General features: G+C 35.9%; 1 protein-coding gene and 1 pseudogene across 7 annotated transcripts; one reads left to right on the plus strand and one right to left on the minus strand.

Moving 5' to 3' along the window:
* Nucleotides 1-291: 291 nt before the first annotated feature.
* LOC132276301 (uncharacterized protein At3g49055-like) lies at nucleotides 292-10,386 on the plus strand. 7 transcript variants are annotated; one of them, XR_009470867.1, is made up of 8 exons: nucleotides 292-2,017; nucleotides 2,096-2,172; nucleotides 3,655-3,766; nucleotides 4,032-4,148; nucleotides 8,190-8,755; nucleotides 8,877-8,987; nucleotides 9,391-9,525; nucleotides 9,611-10,386. XR_009470867.1 is itself a non-coding variant. In XM_059777669.1 (5 exons), the coding sequence occupies exons 1-5, from the start codon at nucleotides 593-595 to the stop codon at nucleotides 8,535-8,537; spliced, it is 2,079 nt and encodes a 692-aa protein (XP_059633652.1). In that variant the 5' UTR covers nucleotides 292-592; the 3' UTR covers nucleotides 8,538-8,859. The 7 variants fall into 7 exon arrangements, 1 of the variants encoding a protein (XP_059633652.1); XR_009470868.1 differs by having other exon boundaries at nucleotides 9,632-10,386; XR_009470871.1 differs by having other exon boundaries at nucleotides 9,665-10,386.
* Nucleotides 9,221-13,495, minus strand: LOC132278225 (cytochrome P450 71B36-like; annotated as a pseudogene).
* Between the last annotated feature and the right edge of the window lie 4,325 nt (nucleotides 13,496-17,820).

Below are 17,820 nucleotides of genomic sequence, written 5' to 3' on the forward strand. Positions count from 1 at the left end.
TTTTTATATACAATATCTCTTTCTAAATTTTTTGTTTGTTAAAATTATTGTCTTACATTTTTTTTTTTTTTTTTCAAATCCTAATTATACTTCTTTATCTGTAAAATTAATTTTGAGACAAAGGCACATTAGCTCAGTGAGTTAGAGTAAACAAACTTCGCCAAAATAATGTCCTAATCAAATTTTAGGGCTGAATTAATTTATGGTGCTTTTTATTTTAAAAAAACTTATGTGGTATTAAAATTTCAATTTTCCTTATTTTGATTTCCATAAAAAAATAATAATAATAAAAAAAAATTAAGGCGCGACTGGTTGGGTGCTGATCCTCTCTTGGATTATTCTAATCCCATCCAATATCCTATCCTATGTGACTGCTAGTGATTCCTCATTCTAGGTTTGATGTAACTACAGTGATTAATTCACCTCTTTTTCTAGGGTTTCTAATTCCCTATACAAACAAATCAGTAAATAAAGTTTCCAATTGTTTGATTATGAATTTGTCCATAATTCATTTGCATATCATCATCTCGATCAATTGAGGTTTGCTTGATAAATCGTTTGCAGTGACTATATATATCTATATATAAAAATAATGGCGAGTGGCGGTGACGAAGACAACGATGCTGTCTTGAGCGACATCGAATCCGACGATGCCGTGCCGGTTGTTGTCAAGAGTCCGTTACCGGAAGATGTTTCTGTGGAGAGATTTCGAGAGGTTCTTGCGGAGCTCGATCGCGAGAAGCAAGCGCGTGAGGCAGCCGAGAATTCGAAGACCGAATTGCACCAGTCGTTCAATCGGTTGAGGGTTCTCGCTCACGAGGCAATCAAGAAGCGTGAAGAGAGTTCGAGGCAGAGGGACGAAGCCTTGCGCGAAAAGGAGGAAGCTCTGAAGTCGAATGAGAAGCTATCGGTGGAACTAGACGAAGCTGTTAGTGTAAAAGAGGAGGTTTTGAAGCAGAGGGATGAATTCGGGATGCAATTCGACGAAACGATGAAGGCAAAGGACTCGTTGAGATCGGAGATTGAAACTGCGGCTCAAATGTTAGTGACCGGAATTGAAAAGGTATCAGAAAAAGTGAGTAATTTTAAGAATTTTTCTGCAGGGGGATTGCCTAGGTCTCAGAAGTACACGGGATTGTCAGCGGTTGCTTATGGTGTTATCAAGAGAAGCAATGAGATTGTTGGGGAGCTGCTTAGACAGATTGATTCAACCGCAAAGTCCAGGAATGAAGCACGAGAACAGATGGAGCAGAGAAACTATGAGATTGCCATTGAAGTTTCTGAGCTTGAATCGACGATTAGTGGGCTGAGAGAAGAGGTTTTGAAGAAAAGTTCTGCTGTAGAGAATTTGGAGAAATCTATAGCTGAAAAGGATAGTAAGATATTCCAGATAGAGAAAGATATGTCTACAAAAAAATATCTGGCAGAGGATGAAGCCTCTGGGCTTAAGCAGTTGGTAGGTGAGTATGATGATAAGTTGAGATATTTGGGATCGAAGATGGACTCACAAAGGCCGTTGCTGGCTGATCAGTTGAATTATGTATCAAAAATTCACAATCAGATTGACAACGTTATAAAAATAATTGATGCTAATAATGTAGACCAATTAGAGTTGTCAGACTCCTTGTTTCTCCCACAAGAAACAGACATGGAGGAGAATATGCGTGCTTCTTTAGCCGGAATGGAATCTATATATCAATTAACTAGAATCCTTGTTGAGAAAACAAGGGATTTAGTAGTGGAGAGGAATCATGAAGTAAAAGATTTGAATGAAACGGTTTCCCAATTGGTTAAGGAGAGAGAACATATTGGGTCTTTACTGAGAAGTGCTTTGTCAAGAAGGATGCCAGCTGATCTGTCGTCCAAAACAAATGAATTGTTTAAAGTTGCAGAAAATGGGTTAAGAAAGGCTGGGATAGATTTTACATTCAGCAATCATCATGGGGGTGGAAGGTTTCCAGTTTCTATTGACAAAGCAGGTGCTCTGGACACAGAGGAGGATGAAATATATACTTTGGTGAGTGTTTTTTTGGTGATAAGTGTTTAAAGTTCTAACTTGTCTTCCATGGCTTAGATATCAATATATTGTTGGCAGGCTGGCGCTTTGGAAAATATTGTTAAGCAGTCTCAACTTGAGATTATTGAGCTGCAGCATTCTGTGGATGAATTAAGGTACATCTGTTTCAACTTGTGTCTAAACTGTTTGATTTTAATGCTTTTGTCTTGGTGTATATGATTATATAGAATGGTTAAAGCAGATTTTTTGTCAAGTGCTGGCGTGACATTTAGGAGGGTGGGGTTAAGAGTTCAGCTCTGGCTCCTAATACAAAGAAGGTTTAGATTGGGTACAGGAGTTATTTGATAAAAATTGATCCAGGAGTATGTAGGAATGTTTAGAGCCAATTGCTTGTGAGAATTTGTGGGTCTGAGTCCGAGGGCAGTTGTTTTGTATCTAGTTCATTACTAGCACCCTTGATTAACATCAGATGTATTATGTATATATATATATACACACACTTACTCCCTCCGTTCCTAAATAAATGTCTACCTTTTCATTTTTGGTTGTCCCGAAATAAATGTTCCATTTGAAAAGTCAAAGTACTATTTTTTGTAATTTTACCAATTTAACCTTTTTGCATTGAACTTATAAAAAGTAAGCCATCACATCCTTGTGGACCCACTATGGAGCAACGAACCCAAGCAACAATCATGAAACACGACAGAAAAGTAAACACACCACACAATGAACACAAAGATCACAAGGGGAGATCTGGCGAAAATCAGAGATTACAAGTTTCAGCCCCTTACTCTCTAATCTGTACGATTTTTAGTGTCTCTCTCTTCCCACTCCAAACTAAACGCCCTTATATATCGGGCTACAAGAGAGTACTAATTTGGGTCCATGATCCACAAGCAAAACGGGGTCAAAAAGCTAATCATGTTATAGTGATCTTATGAACCCACACAAAGCTCATCCAACGGGTCGTCGGGTCGAAAGCAGGTTGCAATGCGACCCGGCACCAAATTCGGGCCACAACATCACGCATTCACTACCAATACAATAAAAAAAATACTAAAACTCATCTTCTTAAAAAGTTAGATTCCCAAAAGGGACATTTATTTTGGGACGGTGGGAGTATATTAGTGTCTAGAAAATGTCCCCAAGTCAAAATGACAAAGATGTAACAAAACAAAAGTGAAAACTTGCAAAATATTGGAGAGAGTTCTAGTAGGAAATATATATAGATAATATGATGTCAGTAAGATTCGCCCACTTCTAACCTTGAGAAGGAAGGAACAATGCCACGGCAATGATAGATTCTGTTCACAATGGGTTGTATGTTTCAATATTAGATTCCTAAATTAATGCAGTAGCTAATCATGTTATAGTGATATTATGAACCACCATTACTAAAAGATGCTTTGAGAACCTCCAACTAATTTTCAAACTGAACAGTTACTACTTATTTTGGGGTGCTACTAGATAATGTCATTTGCGAATAACAATTGTTTCATTTGCTAATAAGACAATATGCCAAAACCTAAGGTTTTTGTACTTGATAGAAGTTGGATCGTTTGTGTTTTCGTAACTTTTGTGAAGATATCCTCTAACAAGGGATCGTTCTGTTTTTCTTACTACTTTCCTGGATTAAGGGCAGAGACAGGTTTACTCAAAGAGCATGTGGAGGCTCAAGCCAAGGAGCTCAGCCAAAGCAAACAACGGATGGAGGAGCTCGAAGAAAAGGATAGAGTGGCAAATGATAATGTAGGTTACTAATTTCTTTATTCCTGTATGTTTTTTCCCCTTTCTTTCTTTCGACAGTTCCCTTTGCTTTGAGATTTGGTAGTTTATGATTCCTTTTTCTTCTTTTCATGTGGTTGTGTGATCCAAAGTAAATTAAATAAAGATAGATTTTTAATAAGGCATACTTTGGGGCCCCCTTTTTTTTTTTTTTTTTTTTTTTTTTTCCGGTCTAAATGAGGCATGCTTCAGTTTCTCTCATTGATTATTGACATTATTTATGTTTTAGATTGAAGGACTTATGATGGACATTTCTGCTGCTGAAGAAGAAATTACAAGATGGAAAATGGCTGCGCAGCAAGAAGCTGATGTGGGCAAAGCTGTTGAACAAGAGTTTTTGACACAGGTATGCTCATAATCTTGGCCAATCAATGTTTTCAGTGAGATATTTGAGTGAACAATAGTTTCTTGTCCCTGTTGTACTTTTCGTCATCTGTTTGTTGAATATGCATACACCTACAAGGGAATGTTTGTGCAATCTTGAGAAATGATGACATCTATTAATTGCTGGAATTTTTTATATTAGGTTTTAACAAGAGACATCTTTTAATTGCTGGAATAATTTATATTGGTTTTTTACAAGGCAAAATTATCTTGTATAATGTTGTTTTTAAACCAGCAATTCCTAGGCACACTAAAACATGTTAATATTAGGACTAAATTCCTTATGAATTGGGTGGTGATGCTTCAATAGTAATTTGCTTAGGATATTAGAAATTGTTTATCTATTTAAGAATGCAAGAGATGGGAAATAATGACTACTGTCTACTGAAGGTTTCTGGAGTAAGTGTGATTACTTTTATTACTGAGCCTTATAACAGGGGAGTGTTAAATATTAGTATGAAATGTCGGTTGGTTTTACCGACACTAGTAATAAAAAAAGATGTATAATTGTAACTCATGGCATGACAATTGATTTAAATATATATATAGATATTTACTTACTTGATACTTCTCTCTACTAGTCTTGAAACCTTGACCTGGGGATTGAAAGTAAAGACCCAAAGCCACCAGGATAAAGGTAGACTAGTAGTCTGGTACAATTGATTTAATTTTCATTAGCTTTCTTACAGAATTAATATCTGAGGGTAGGCGTTGAAGTCCCCACTTCAGAAATTGTTGCTGTGCTGTATACTTGGTAGTTATTCTTTTTGGGAAGTTTTAGGCTGTTCATTTTACCAGCAGCCTGTGCCAGTACTTTAGTACTACTGATCAATACTGGCAATACCAGAAGGAGATGTGCAGCTAACCTATACAGTGAGTGGTTAGGAGAGATGTGGGACTATTTTTGGTGTTTTGAAATTTAGGTTATACTTGCTGAAGTTATGCATAGTAGTTGCAACTTAAAGGTAATTACAAGTCATCTAAAGGAAAGCAGGGCTAGCGGTTCCAATCTTATTGTCCTTCAGAAATTAATAAAAGCGAAAAAGGGAAAACTACAGTCCAGCGGAAATAGGGGACCCTATTAACACTACATGCACTTCAGAAGTCCACTTTTCCACATAACCCGAATTAGGCAAAATAATTACCAATTACATGGAAAACACTGTTCATAACATTTATTTTCCAAAAGTGCTCTTTTAAATTTTTAGATGGAATGACCCTTTTATCCCTCATTTAATCTGTCAAAAAAATTCCCAATGGCTCCTCTTAAACTCTTATTCTACTCTCTTATTCAACAAGTCATGAGTAAACTTGGTTCTCTGTTGCAAACCCAAATTTCTTTTGCTATTGTTCCCATCTTTCTTTAGAGACACAACAATGACAATGTGCACCAGAAACTTATTTCAAAATTTTCTTTCCACTCCTTATGTTCTGTCAAATTCCTTCACCTTATTGTCTATATATATACAAGTTGAATGTCTTATGAACTCAAGAAATAGAGACCGAGTGCATTCCCTCATATATTGTTGTTAGAACAATAATGTCTAGACATTTAAATTCTTATCATATCAATGTGGAAAAGTACACATATGAGTTCTGTTTTGGATCAATTGTAAAATTTGGACCAAACTAACAATGATCGGTTCATTAAAGAACCATTTTGAGATTGATTTTTTTTGGGTACTTCATTGTTTAGTAACAACCTTGAAATTATCATCTAAGACCTCACCCCAATCCGGAAGACTTATTACCAGCTTGTTGCTCTTTAAAGTCACTGATTAAATATTCCTCACTAAAACTTACAAATATTTCATAATCTCAACCCTCTGGGTCATCATCAACAGGGTTCTCTTTTATGTGCGTATTTTTAGAAAGAATAAACATAGTTGAAGTTTACTTTACTTGAAAGTCTAATACAGGGCATCAAGGTTTGGGTACCCTAAGACAACCAATTCTAATGACTTGAATTTTTTTTTAGGTCCACCACTTCATGGACTTCATATTACATTGCAAGTGTGTTTAATTCAAGAAGCAATGTCATCGGTGATAAACTTAGGATTTTATTTAGGTATTACTTTTTGTATGTCAAGGTATCACTTTAAGTACACCAAGGTATCATTTTTAGCTTTTCCTGGTACCACTGAAATTTTCATATTTCTTGGGTCCGAACACTTCAAGTGCACAGCGAATTTATGTCTTTTAACACATATGTATTGTCAGTACGAATTTTCCCACATGAGAGTTCATATATGGGAGAGTAGGATGTGCCCACTTCTAATAACTCTAGGAATTCAATTTTTTTCAGTTCACTACTTCATATGACATTGTAATTATAAAATGAATTAAAAGGAACAAACTCATTTGCTGATGAAATCAAGGTATTACCTTAGCACGCCTAGTTATCACTTTTAGTATGATGAAGCTCAATCGATCCTCAGTGTTTGCGAACTAAAAATTTCATATTTTTTGGGTCCAACAATTATGCTCCATTTGGTAAGAAGGAAGAAAATTGGATGGAAGGGAGAGAAGAAGAGATAAATGAGACATCCCTAGGGAAGAGATTATGTCGATCCCTATTTTTATTTGGTTAGATGGAAGAGAAGAGAATGAGATAATACCGTATTTTGTTTGTTAGGAGAGAAGAGAAGAGAGTGTGTTACTTATAAGGAAAGTTTTGTAATTTAAAAACTTTTATAAAAGCCTTGCCTTTTTTCCTTCGCGTCTTCTGTTCATATTTGGAGGGATAAAAATTTGTGAAGGAGGAAGGATAACTCATCCATCCTCTTTTCTCTTATCTCCTTGCCCCCTCTCTACCAAACGAAGAAAATTTGTTTATTCCTTCCTATCTTCCCTCCACCCCTCTTCCTTCCTTCCTACCAAATGGAGCATTAAAGTGTACAATGAAGTTGTTTCTTTTGACATGTGTTTCACAGCTGCTTTTAGAGGGGACCAAGACATGGGTACTCTATGTACCTTCTTCTGTTCCAAGATTGTCACATGACTCCTTTTATATTTGTAGGAAGTGTCTAAAATGTGTCATCCTTGTCTTTAAATAATGAAATTATTTTGAATTATGAACAACTATCATGTGTCAGAGACACGTGCTTGGGTTTGTTCTCGAAGAGTTGGTGTTTTCCACAAGTTATGCAGACATGGAAGCTTTGTAGGAGTATTCACGATTCTTAACCTTGGCCAAGTCTTTGAATACTGTCTGGAACTGATTTTATCATCAATTGAGCTGGTTATCAGTGTGGTTCAGCCTCTCATTAGACTGATACATTGAAAACATGAACTTGAAAAATGTAGGCATGAATTAATCTAAAACTATCTCATTCTCAATTCCTCCCCTTTAGACAAAATTTCTGACTTGTTATTACTTGGTTATTGTAAATTCACCAGCTTAGAATAGTTCATGATTGATGTCTGAGAAAGAGTGAAGCCTAAAGATATTCTTTATCATGAAAAATAGGTGACTTTTGCTTTAAACGTTGGACAGTGTGAATGTCATTGTCGTTAGGACACATATGATTGTTTCTATACATTTGTCCCCAACCAGTTAGGGATGGAATTGGAATTATAGTTAGGCATATCATTGGGAAGAGATTAGAAGAAATAAAATAGAGAGTACAGAAGGCAATGTATGGTTTCCTGCTAGGAGTATTTGGATAAATTTGGGAGTTTTATTATTAAATTGGGAATAATTTATAGAATTTGGGATCTTTGGGTTACACTGTAAATTAGTTGATTAAGAGGTATGAACCCAGATTTTATTTTCAGTTGCCACCATGGATATATAAATGAAAAGCTCCTTTTTTGATGACCTTATCACTTTATAGTAATGATACTGTGTTTATAACACTATTCATGACACAAAATACAGAATTCAAACTCCTAGTAGTGATATAAATGTATATAATGTTTATTCTCCTCAATACCTCTTTCTCCTTGACTATTTTTCTATTTCTGATTTGATTGATATATTTGTTCTTAATCGTACTTTCAGTTATCAGCCCTACGACAGGAACTTGAACAGGAGAAGCAAGCTGTGGTGGAGTATCAGAAAACACTCAAATTCAAAGCAGAAACAGCAACTGCTGCCATGGCAGCAAGAGATGCTGTTGAGAAATCATTGAGATTGGCAGATTTGAGGGCATCTAAGCTGAGGGATAGGGTGGTGGAGTTAACCCATCAGCTCGAAAAGCTTGACACTAGAGAAAGCAGGGGCCCAAATGGCCCTAGATACATGTGCTGGCCATGGCAATGGCTGGGGTTGGACTTTGCAGGATTTCAACAGTCCGACACGCAACAACAAAGTTCAAATGAGATGGAGCTTTCCGAACCCTTGCTTTGAGTGAACTCCTTTTTTGTTTCTTCTTTCTTCCCTTTGTGTATTTATTTTGATAGGGCGGAGGAGCTGACTCCAGTTCAAAGAGCTTGACACTTCAGGGAAAAGGGGATAGACAAGTGCTGACAACGGCGTTGGCTTTGGTTGAACTTTGCAGGTTTCCATTGCTTTGACACGCGATAACAGAGTTCAAATGAAACATGCTTTTTTGAACGTTTCTCTGAGTATGCTCCTTTTGTTACTTCTGCCCTCCCTTTGTTTATTTATTTTTACTTTTAATATCTGAACAGTTATGAAATGGTAGTTTATAACAAATTCATCCTTTAAAGGGCGTCTTATTTATAGGGTTTATTTTTTCAACTAATTGTACTGCATTGAAGTTTTTATGAAGAGAATGAAGTTGCCTCTTCTTATGTTCCTGCCTCAACATTAATGCAGTGCTATGAACTTAAACAGGTGATCTTTACCCTCTCCCTGTACACTCCAGTACTCCACTGTTTTGACTGTTTTGTGTCCGCAAGAGGGAAATCCAAATTCATCTCTTAGGTCCTAGGGTTGATAATGGAACCGAACCAAACCACACCCTCTATAGACAAGGCTAACACTTGCTGTGGCATCAGAACATATAATTAACTTAAGGAATATGCAATTATGTAGTATTCATATAATTGAGATCAAGAAATTCTCAATTATACAACCATAATGCTTGAAATGTGAGTAGAGACAAATAAAAATAGTACCATGAGGATTGCCTTGATGTTATCTCTAGTGAATTTGACTGTACCAACTTTAGTTTCCTCTCTCTCTATTCCCAGCAGAACATCGATAATGTCTTCCTGATCCTGTTTCTTTTGCCCAGAATCGAGGTGATCGTCAATAACCTTTTGGTAGAAATCATCAACCTCGCGGAAACTCCTCTCAAGCCTCCCATGGAGTCCAGTGAGCCTGTCAATGATCCACCCCGCGGATGGAAAGAAATTAGAGCGACAAGCTAGTAAGTAGTGCCATTGCTTCAGTAATCATTTCTTGAAATCTATCACCATCGAATCCACTCCCCCTAAAACTCTTCCCAAAAGCAGTCCTACAAGTTATATTTGCAGTGAGGAAAAGCATCTTCTCATTAAGATCAACAGGACTTCTTGAAGAAGACAATTGAGCAATCGAACTGATCATCAAAGAAACCTCCTCTTCTCTAATGAACTGAAATGACTGAATCCTCTTCGCGCTGAAGAGTTCAAGAACGCAAATCTTCCGCATCTCCCTCCAGTAATCACCATATGATGTAAAAGCTATGTCTAGATGATTGTATGAGAGTTTTCCAGTGCCAGCTAACTGTGCCCTACTGCAACAATCAACATCATGAGTTTTCAGGACCTCTCTTGCAGCCTCAGCGGATGAGACTACAAGAGTGGGTACACTACCAAGTTGCAGAAGCATGACTGGGCCATATTTCATGGAGAGCTGCCATAGAGATTGGTGAGACAATGTACCAATCTGGTGCAAGTTGCCGGTGATGGGCAGCTTAGGAGGGCCAGGAGGAAGCTGCTTGTTTTGTCACTTGGCTCTTATCCTTTTAGTGAGTATCACAAGAGGAGGAGAAGAAGCCATAGGGGCGTTGTGTATAGAGCCATTGGAGGCTCTTTGTGATCTTGTATGTGATGCACAGATGAAGACTTTCATTTACTTCTATATATACACTCAACCATCCATGTGCAGAACACAAACTCTAGGTACGTTACAATGAGTTTCTTTGTCTTTATACAAGAAACATGATATTTCTTTCTCAATTCTTCTTTCAAGATATCTCTTCAAACTTTCACAATAAATGCCTGGGACACATTTTTCTTACTTCGAATTCGAGAGTGGCCTGTAGCAACACATGCCAGACACAAATACATTGAATTCACCCAACAAACACTTTAATAAATTATCTACTTGCTAGGAAGTACGAACACTTCCATTATGATGTTGTGTTCCATGCTTTGTCGATACTGTAACGACCCAAAAATATGGCAAAATAATAATAACAATAATAATAATATATAAAATTTCGGCATGACCTCCGCAGAAAAAGTCTCTCTACAACCTGTTGAAATACATAAAAATGCAATGACCTCACTTGGCCTTAAAACTAATTTATCATGTCCCAACACACAATGCAAATAATATACCACATTTCCAAAATAATTACATACATATAAAAAGGTCCCGTTCCTCCATCACATCCAAATAAGGAATCACTAGTTCACTATCTAGTCCCATAATTATTTACAAGGAACGTACTTTAATTACATCAAGTTACAGTCCATGAAATATAGTTAAAATTTAAAAGTCCATAACTTATAACTTTATACTAATTAAATTAAAGTTTCACAAAATATTTTTTTTTTTTCGATAATTAAGTTTCACAAAATAGTTAAGATTACATTAACAAAATATTAAAGTTTTAATACAAAATATAGCAAAATAAATAGATCTCCAATCCCGTCTAAACTTGTGGTGGATCGTCGTCCGCCATCTCTTTTCTGCAACCTAAAAATGTTAATATAGAGGGGTGAGCAAATTGTTCAGTAGGTGGTGCCTAAGACACACCTTTTGTGACCCCGTGAATCTAAACAATAAATAGGAATAAGGGACAGCGGGATCATGCCATGCCGGAAAAAATACAACACAATTTTAAGGTCATAAATAAACTATTTCGTGCCATGGAATGCAATGTCATGCTATGTCGCTCCATATTTAAAAATCCCTTTTATTCATCACTTTTCAAACCGTTAACATAACCCGTCCCATGGCAACTCCATGGCGGCACGAGAGAAGGATTGACTACTGTCCCTGACCCGTAGCAACTCCATGGCGTCATTTGGGGCCCAGATAACTCAACCACGCTAAGGCGGTCTCCCTAATTCTCTCTAGGTCACATTAACGCCACGGACCCTAGGCAATTCCTAGGTGACCAGGTTTTCGCAAATCTTTTTATCAAAACTTTCTCTCAAAAATCCATTTTTCTTTCATTTTAAATCAATTTTCCCATTTCATTGCCCAATGTCATGCATGAATATCTCATATATTTAATGTCGTGCAATTAGAGAAATTCATGCTCACCAAGTTAATATTCAACAATATACATGCTTTGCAACAAAAGAAAATTTCTAAAATATATTTCATACTTTCTAATCACAAAATTTAGCACTAAAGGCACAATAGGCATAAATTTTCATCAATTAAGCATGTTTCACCTTTAAATATCAAATAACATACAATCACATATTTCATATACAATATTTAAGCAACTTTACAAGGAATTTATATAAATTGAGCATGCTATAACACAAATTAAGGAGAATAATTCACAAAATCAAAGAAAATGTGAATTAGAAACCCCTATTTCACTTCGATGCAAAAACTCCCAAAATAAGCCCAAAATTTGAAATTCAAGGGTTGGCCAAAATGGTGAATTGCTCATATCAAAGTGAAGATCACAATGAGCTCTTCGATTTGCCGCAAACGACATCGACAAATTGTCAAAATTGAGGGAGTAATCAAGGATTGAAATTCATGAAGAAAGAAAAAGAAAAATAAGAAAAGAGAGGAAGAGAGAGCTTTAGGGGAGAGAGAGAAAAGTGAGGCCAGATATGGCCTCTTGGCCACTAAGAGCATCTGGGGCGGTATGCAGCTTCCATTCAATGCACTTTTTATGGCCCCCACATGCGATTGTTTATTGGCTTCTTTACAGACAGAGTATTGTTTGGAGTATCTCTATTATGTTTTTTGCCTTTCTTTATTCAGTTGTTTTGTGTTGAATCTGTTCCGTAGAACGGTAATAAAACGGTTATTTTTAAACAGTAATAAAACGGCTATATTATTTACTCTATAAATACTAATTTTCATCTTCAATAATTTTCATCTTCAATAACTCTCTCTCTCAATATTTTTTTTTTAACATTCATCTCTATGGATCTTCAACCTCCATTCTATTGCTCCCATCCTAACCAATCTCATAACTCCGAATTACCACCGTAATCCAATTATAATTTGGATTCTTCAATTTTTTTTCAATCCGAAAATCCATCTCAACCCCAATACTCTTATTTCCCATTCTAACCTTTTCAATACCAACCCGTACCACATCCCCAAATCCAATCTTATTACCAATTACAACATTCTCAATACCAACCATCTCAATCTCAATAATCTCAGTTCCAATCATCTCAATCCCAACGTAATTCTAGGTGTTCGAAAACAAATTGGTCCATTGAAGAAGATAAAGCATAAATTCTAGGTGTTCGAAAATAAATTGGTCCATTGAAGAAGATGAAGCATTATGCAAAACATGGGTTGACATTGGGAAAGATCTAATAACGGGTTTGGATCAGAAGCAAATCACGTATTGAGGACGAGTCCGTAAAAATTTTATTCGGCAACCAGAGGGCACGACGTCCTGAAATGTACTAGATTTGCAAAATCGTTTCTCACACATTAAAAAATTTGTAGGAAAATTTTCTGGATATTACAAACAAATCCAACATCATACTCCTAGTGGCTTCAACGTTGAAGATGCAGTAAGTTTTTTACTTCGTAAATTTTTAAAATTTTTTTTTTTATATTTTAATTGGCAATCTAACTAATTTCATTTATTTTTTATTTTTTATAACTCAATGAAGCAAGAAATTTATTTAATAGGTCAGAAAATGAGCCATTTAAGTTGGATCACTGTTGATGTATTTTAAAGAATTCGTCAAAATGGAATTCCAATTCCAACAGCAATGACGCAGGGAAAAACAAAAGAGCAGTGGAGATCGATATAAATGAGCCTGGGATTAGCCGGAAACTGTTCAACCTACTTCGTCAACAATCCAAACCAATCCATCTACTCGGTCAATACCTGGAGTATCAACACCAGGTTCAGTAAACATTGGCGACGACAATTCGCCTGCAATTAGTGTTGAAAGTTCGCATGGCATTGTACGACCCCCTGGACAAAAAATATCTAAGAAGGGTCGCAAAAAAAGTAAAGAAGAGGTACAACATAATTTATTTCTAGAACAATTTAAAGATTTTACCCATCAAATTGAGTTGATGAACGCCTTAGCAGTCGAATCTCAAAAAATGAAATTGAAAGCTACATTCGATTTAGGCTTGGAGCAAGAACATACAAAAAGAATGGACATTGAGGCGCAAAAAGAATTGAAAAAGTTGGAATTTGAGGCGCAAAAAGAAATGAAAAAGTTGGAATTTGAGTCGAAGCAACTTGATTTTAAAAGATAAATGATGCTTAAAAATTCAAATAATGCTCCAACAGCAGCAGCAAAAGCATGGATCATTGATCAACAAAATGAAATTTATGCACGTTTCAGTCAAAGGGGTAGTTTGTGAAGCTATGTAATGTAATTTTCTTTTTCTACCTATGGAAAGCTAATGTAATGTAATTTTCTTTTTCTATCTGTGGGAAGCTAATGTAATTTTTACTTATATATGTAATGGATATTTCTTTAAATTTCTTAACAAATCTAATCAAAACAAATAATTTTTAAAACATTTTTTATTCATCAGCAATATGAAAATTACATTTTATTCGACTACAACAAATTTAAGCATCTTCATCACCAAATTGATTTCATAAATGTTCTATGAGATCTCTCCTAAGATCGACATTGTCTAATTTATTGCAAATCCTACTTAGACGAGATGTAATGTGTGCCGCAAACTGTAACGACCCAAACCCGGGGATTCGATCGCTAACCGGGTCTTTACCCGAACCCGAGGTTACACAAGGGTACTATGGTCATTTCATGTCATTACAATAATTCTAGAGTCCATAGGGGTAAAATGGTTATCACCTATGGTCAAATAATGGTTTAAGGTCTAACAAGGGTAAACTAGTCACTTGGTACATTTATTATAGCTTCACAACTCATTAGGAGTACAAAGGTCATTTTACTTTATCAAATAATAATAATAAACCCAAAAAGGGTAAAATAGACTTTTACCATGGCCAAAAAGTGATATGGAAACCCTCAGGGGCAAAATAGTCATTTTCTAGTCAAATTACAACATTCATACCCTTCAGGGGGTAATTCTATCATTTTCTAGGGTCATTCTATACTTTGGTTAGGGTCTGGGGGTCTTTGGGTAATTTTGATGAATTATAAAGTCATTGTGCAGACATCAGTTCATCTAACCAGTTAAAAGATTTCTCCTAACCGAGTAGATGAATAGTCAGATCACATTTAACCAATTAGAAGATTTATTCTAACCGAGTACATGAATGACCAGTGAAAAAATCGTAAAAAAAATCATATCTAACCGATTAAGAAACTTATTCTAACAGGTTAGATAATGAAAATCATGAAACCCCTTCTCTACCCTATCCATCTAACCGAGTTCAAGGAATCTCCTACCCGGATAGTTGAACACACAAAAGCCTATTTAACCGGTTAGGAAACTCCTTCTAACCGGTTAGATAAAAAGAACCCATCAAACCAACACACTGCCCATTCATCTAACCGGGTAGATACCCCCATCTAACCGGTTAGATAATACCCAATGATGAAAATAACGAAATTCTTGTTTCCCAAACCCATTCCAGTGCAATCTCAAAACATCTAAACATAAAATTAAAACTCCATGGATATCATTACCCCTAAACATTTCACAAAATCGTCAAAATAACATCTTTTATACATCTCTCGTGAATTAAAATATATGAATCGTCTTTACACAATTTTCAAGGAATTAAATACATAAACGAGGCCGCCATGGCCGTAAATATAAGGTTACAATACATTACAATAAACATCCTAGCGTTGTCTAAGTCTGTAATTGCAAACCTTATGCCAAATCTTCTCCGACTTTCCTGAAAATGTTAAAGATAAGGGGTGAGCTCAACAGCTCAATAGAAAGGGCCTAAAGCACCAACTTTGGACTCCCTTGAGTCGACAAGCAAGAAATGGGAGAGAAAGAAGTTGAGATCATTAATTGGGATGTCAAAACCGCAATCAATATAATACATTCACAATATATTCTGCACAAAACTAAACCATGCATATGAATGCAATAATGACGTGAATGTGACACCATCCCGACACAGTCTGTCACGTCCCAACAATTCCAATAAAATCATCGATTTATACAAGTCCATATACATCAAAATTACACCCAGGATCTCAAAAAAATGGCCTCCTTTATACAAAGTCGTTTTCCTCAAAATATACACAAAAAAAAATCTCCAAATAAATAAAATAAAATCCTGCAATGCCGACTCTTCAGGCTAAGCCCGAATCTAGCAATCCCCGTTTATCTTCAGTACCTGAAATTGGAGGGTGGTGAGACAAAAGTCCCAGTAGGAAAAACCATAACAAGAATTTCATAGAGGTTTAACAAAACAGCTTCACAAAATATACATAATCATGTGCGTTTATAAACAAAATACATATGTATTTAATTAAAACATTTAATAAAAACCATTGAAGCAAAACCACTCCAAGCCATTCAAGGTATAGAAAACCCTGCACTGAAAAAGAATTATTTCCTCACTGGATAATCAACTCCTCAAGCTCCGGTCACCTCTGCAACTCTCGGCCCTCTCTGTTTTCTCCTCAATCTCTCTTAACTCACTCTGTCATCACTCTATTTTTCTATCTCTATCTGCTCACTAAATTCACAAGACGAAGGCACCCTATGTAAATGCAAATCTACCAACCTCGCACAGAAACCAGCCAACAAACCCATGTGAACAACCTGCCAACCCAAATCCTTTTTTCTTTCTCTCTCTTCCCATCTCGGCCAAGTGTCCCCTTTCCATCATTTCAGGACCAACTATCAGCCACCTAAAAGGCAAAGCCACGTGAAGAAATAAACCAAGTCAAAAGAGTCTTGGGCAAGCCAAAGGATTTTGGCCAAAGAGTCTTCCATCGAGTCCCACAAGTACACACCACCATCATCACAATTTTCTCTCTCCCACATTTGGCTGACCTATTCCATCATCCCAACATATTACATTTATATATATATATATATAAAGGTTACAAAACCAAATCACTCGTGGGTCCCGTGAATCCATTACCCATTTGCTTTCTTTTCTTTAAATCTCGGCAGACCCAATTCCTAACTCAATTCATCATATGCAATATATATATATACATAAAATATACAACAAAAACTAAATCCCATTAAACCTCTGGGACCTGCGAAAATGCCATCATCATCATTTTCCAATTCCATTTCTCCTTCTATCTCACGGCTGGAACCCATCCAACAGATTACATATATATATATATATATATATAAAGATAAAATCAAAACCAAGTCAAAGACCCATAAAATACCATTCAAGTGGGACCCAAAATCAACCATCTCAATTTCGCCACCTGCTGCCTTCCATTTCCCACTTCCATTATAAATACAATACATACATAAATATATATTTTATATAACAAAAATAAATCAAAATTCAAAGTACACTAACTTTAATAAATAAATAATTAATTTTATACACTCTAAAAATTATAAATTAATTAAATTAAAATCTCAAAATTTGGATCATCACACGGTCCCAACCCATCCAAACTCACACCGAAAACCGCTAACCGACTTTACCGAGACGAGTTTGATTAGACATCCCTAGTTCCAAATCCAGTCAACTATTTGGGACCTAGCAATCAACGTTACATATCCAAATTCGGCACGCACTCTCTTTAGGTCAAATTAGCCCCAAGCTCGTGAAACCCGGTCCCTTTCACAAAAATCATTTTTTTTCTAAAACCTTTTTCGTCTCAAAACATTTAAAACATTCTTTCTTTCCATAAAACTTTCCAACACAAATCGTGTGACGACCTTTCCACCCCAATTCCCCAACCATGTACATGCCATGAATGAAATTATGCATTTTCAATATTAATAATTTCCATGCTTTGCAATTCCATTAATTTAAGCTATCATGCTCATCATAATTATCAACATTAACATCATCATAAACATGTTATCAAGAAAACACTTATACATATAGCATGCTTCTCAACAATTTACCTTCAAATACATAACTAACATCACATTTACACATAATTTTAGCACATAAGCACATAGATCATGCTTTTCAAGAAAAGATCACCTTTACACATAATTTTATCATATAAATACATAGATCATGCTTTTCAAGAAATCAAACATTAAGCTCAAAAAGAAGGCAAACCATAATGAGTTAGACCTCCCTACCTCAAGAAAGTAATTCCAAAGCCAAGAACTCCAACTCGGAAATCCCCAAATGCATGCAAGATCGGTATAGAAATGT

This window comes from Cornus florida, unplaced genomic scaffold (genome assembly GCF_030987335.1).
Source record: "Cornus florida cultivar Cherokee Brave unplaced genomic scaffold, ASM3098733v1 CherokeeBrave_3.0.0_Hap2_Chr10, whole genome shotgun sequence".
Classification (NCBI taxonomy): domain Eukaryota; kingdom Viridiplantae; phylum Streptophyta; class Magnoliopsida; order Cornales; family Cornaceae; genus Cornus; species Cornus florida.

What these genes read in the sequence shown, in the direction of transcription:
- LOC132276301 (XM_059777669.1), top strand. Translation starts at nt 593, where the DNA reads ATGGCGAGTGGCGGTGACGAAGACAACGATGCTGTCTTGAGCGACATC. An exon ending in AGGATGAAATATATACTTTG is followed by an intron (nt 2,018 to 2,095) that starts GTGAGTGTTTTT and finishes TATTGTTGGCAG; the next exon opens with GCTGGCGCTTTGGAAAATAT. An exon ending in ATAGAGTGGCAAATGATAAT is followed by an intron (nt 3,767 to 4,031) that starts GTAGGTTACTAA and finishes TTTATGTTTTAG; the next exon opens with ATTGAAGGACTTATGATGGA.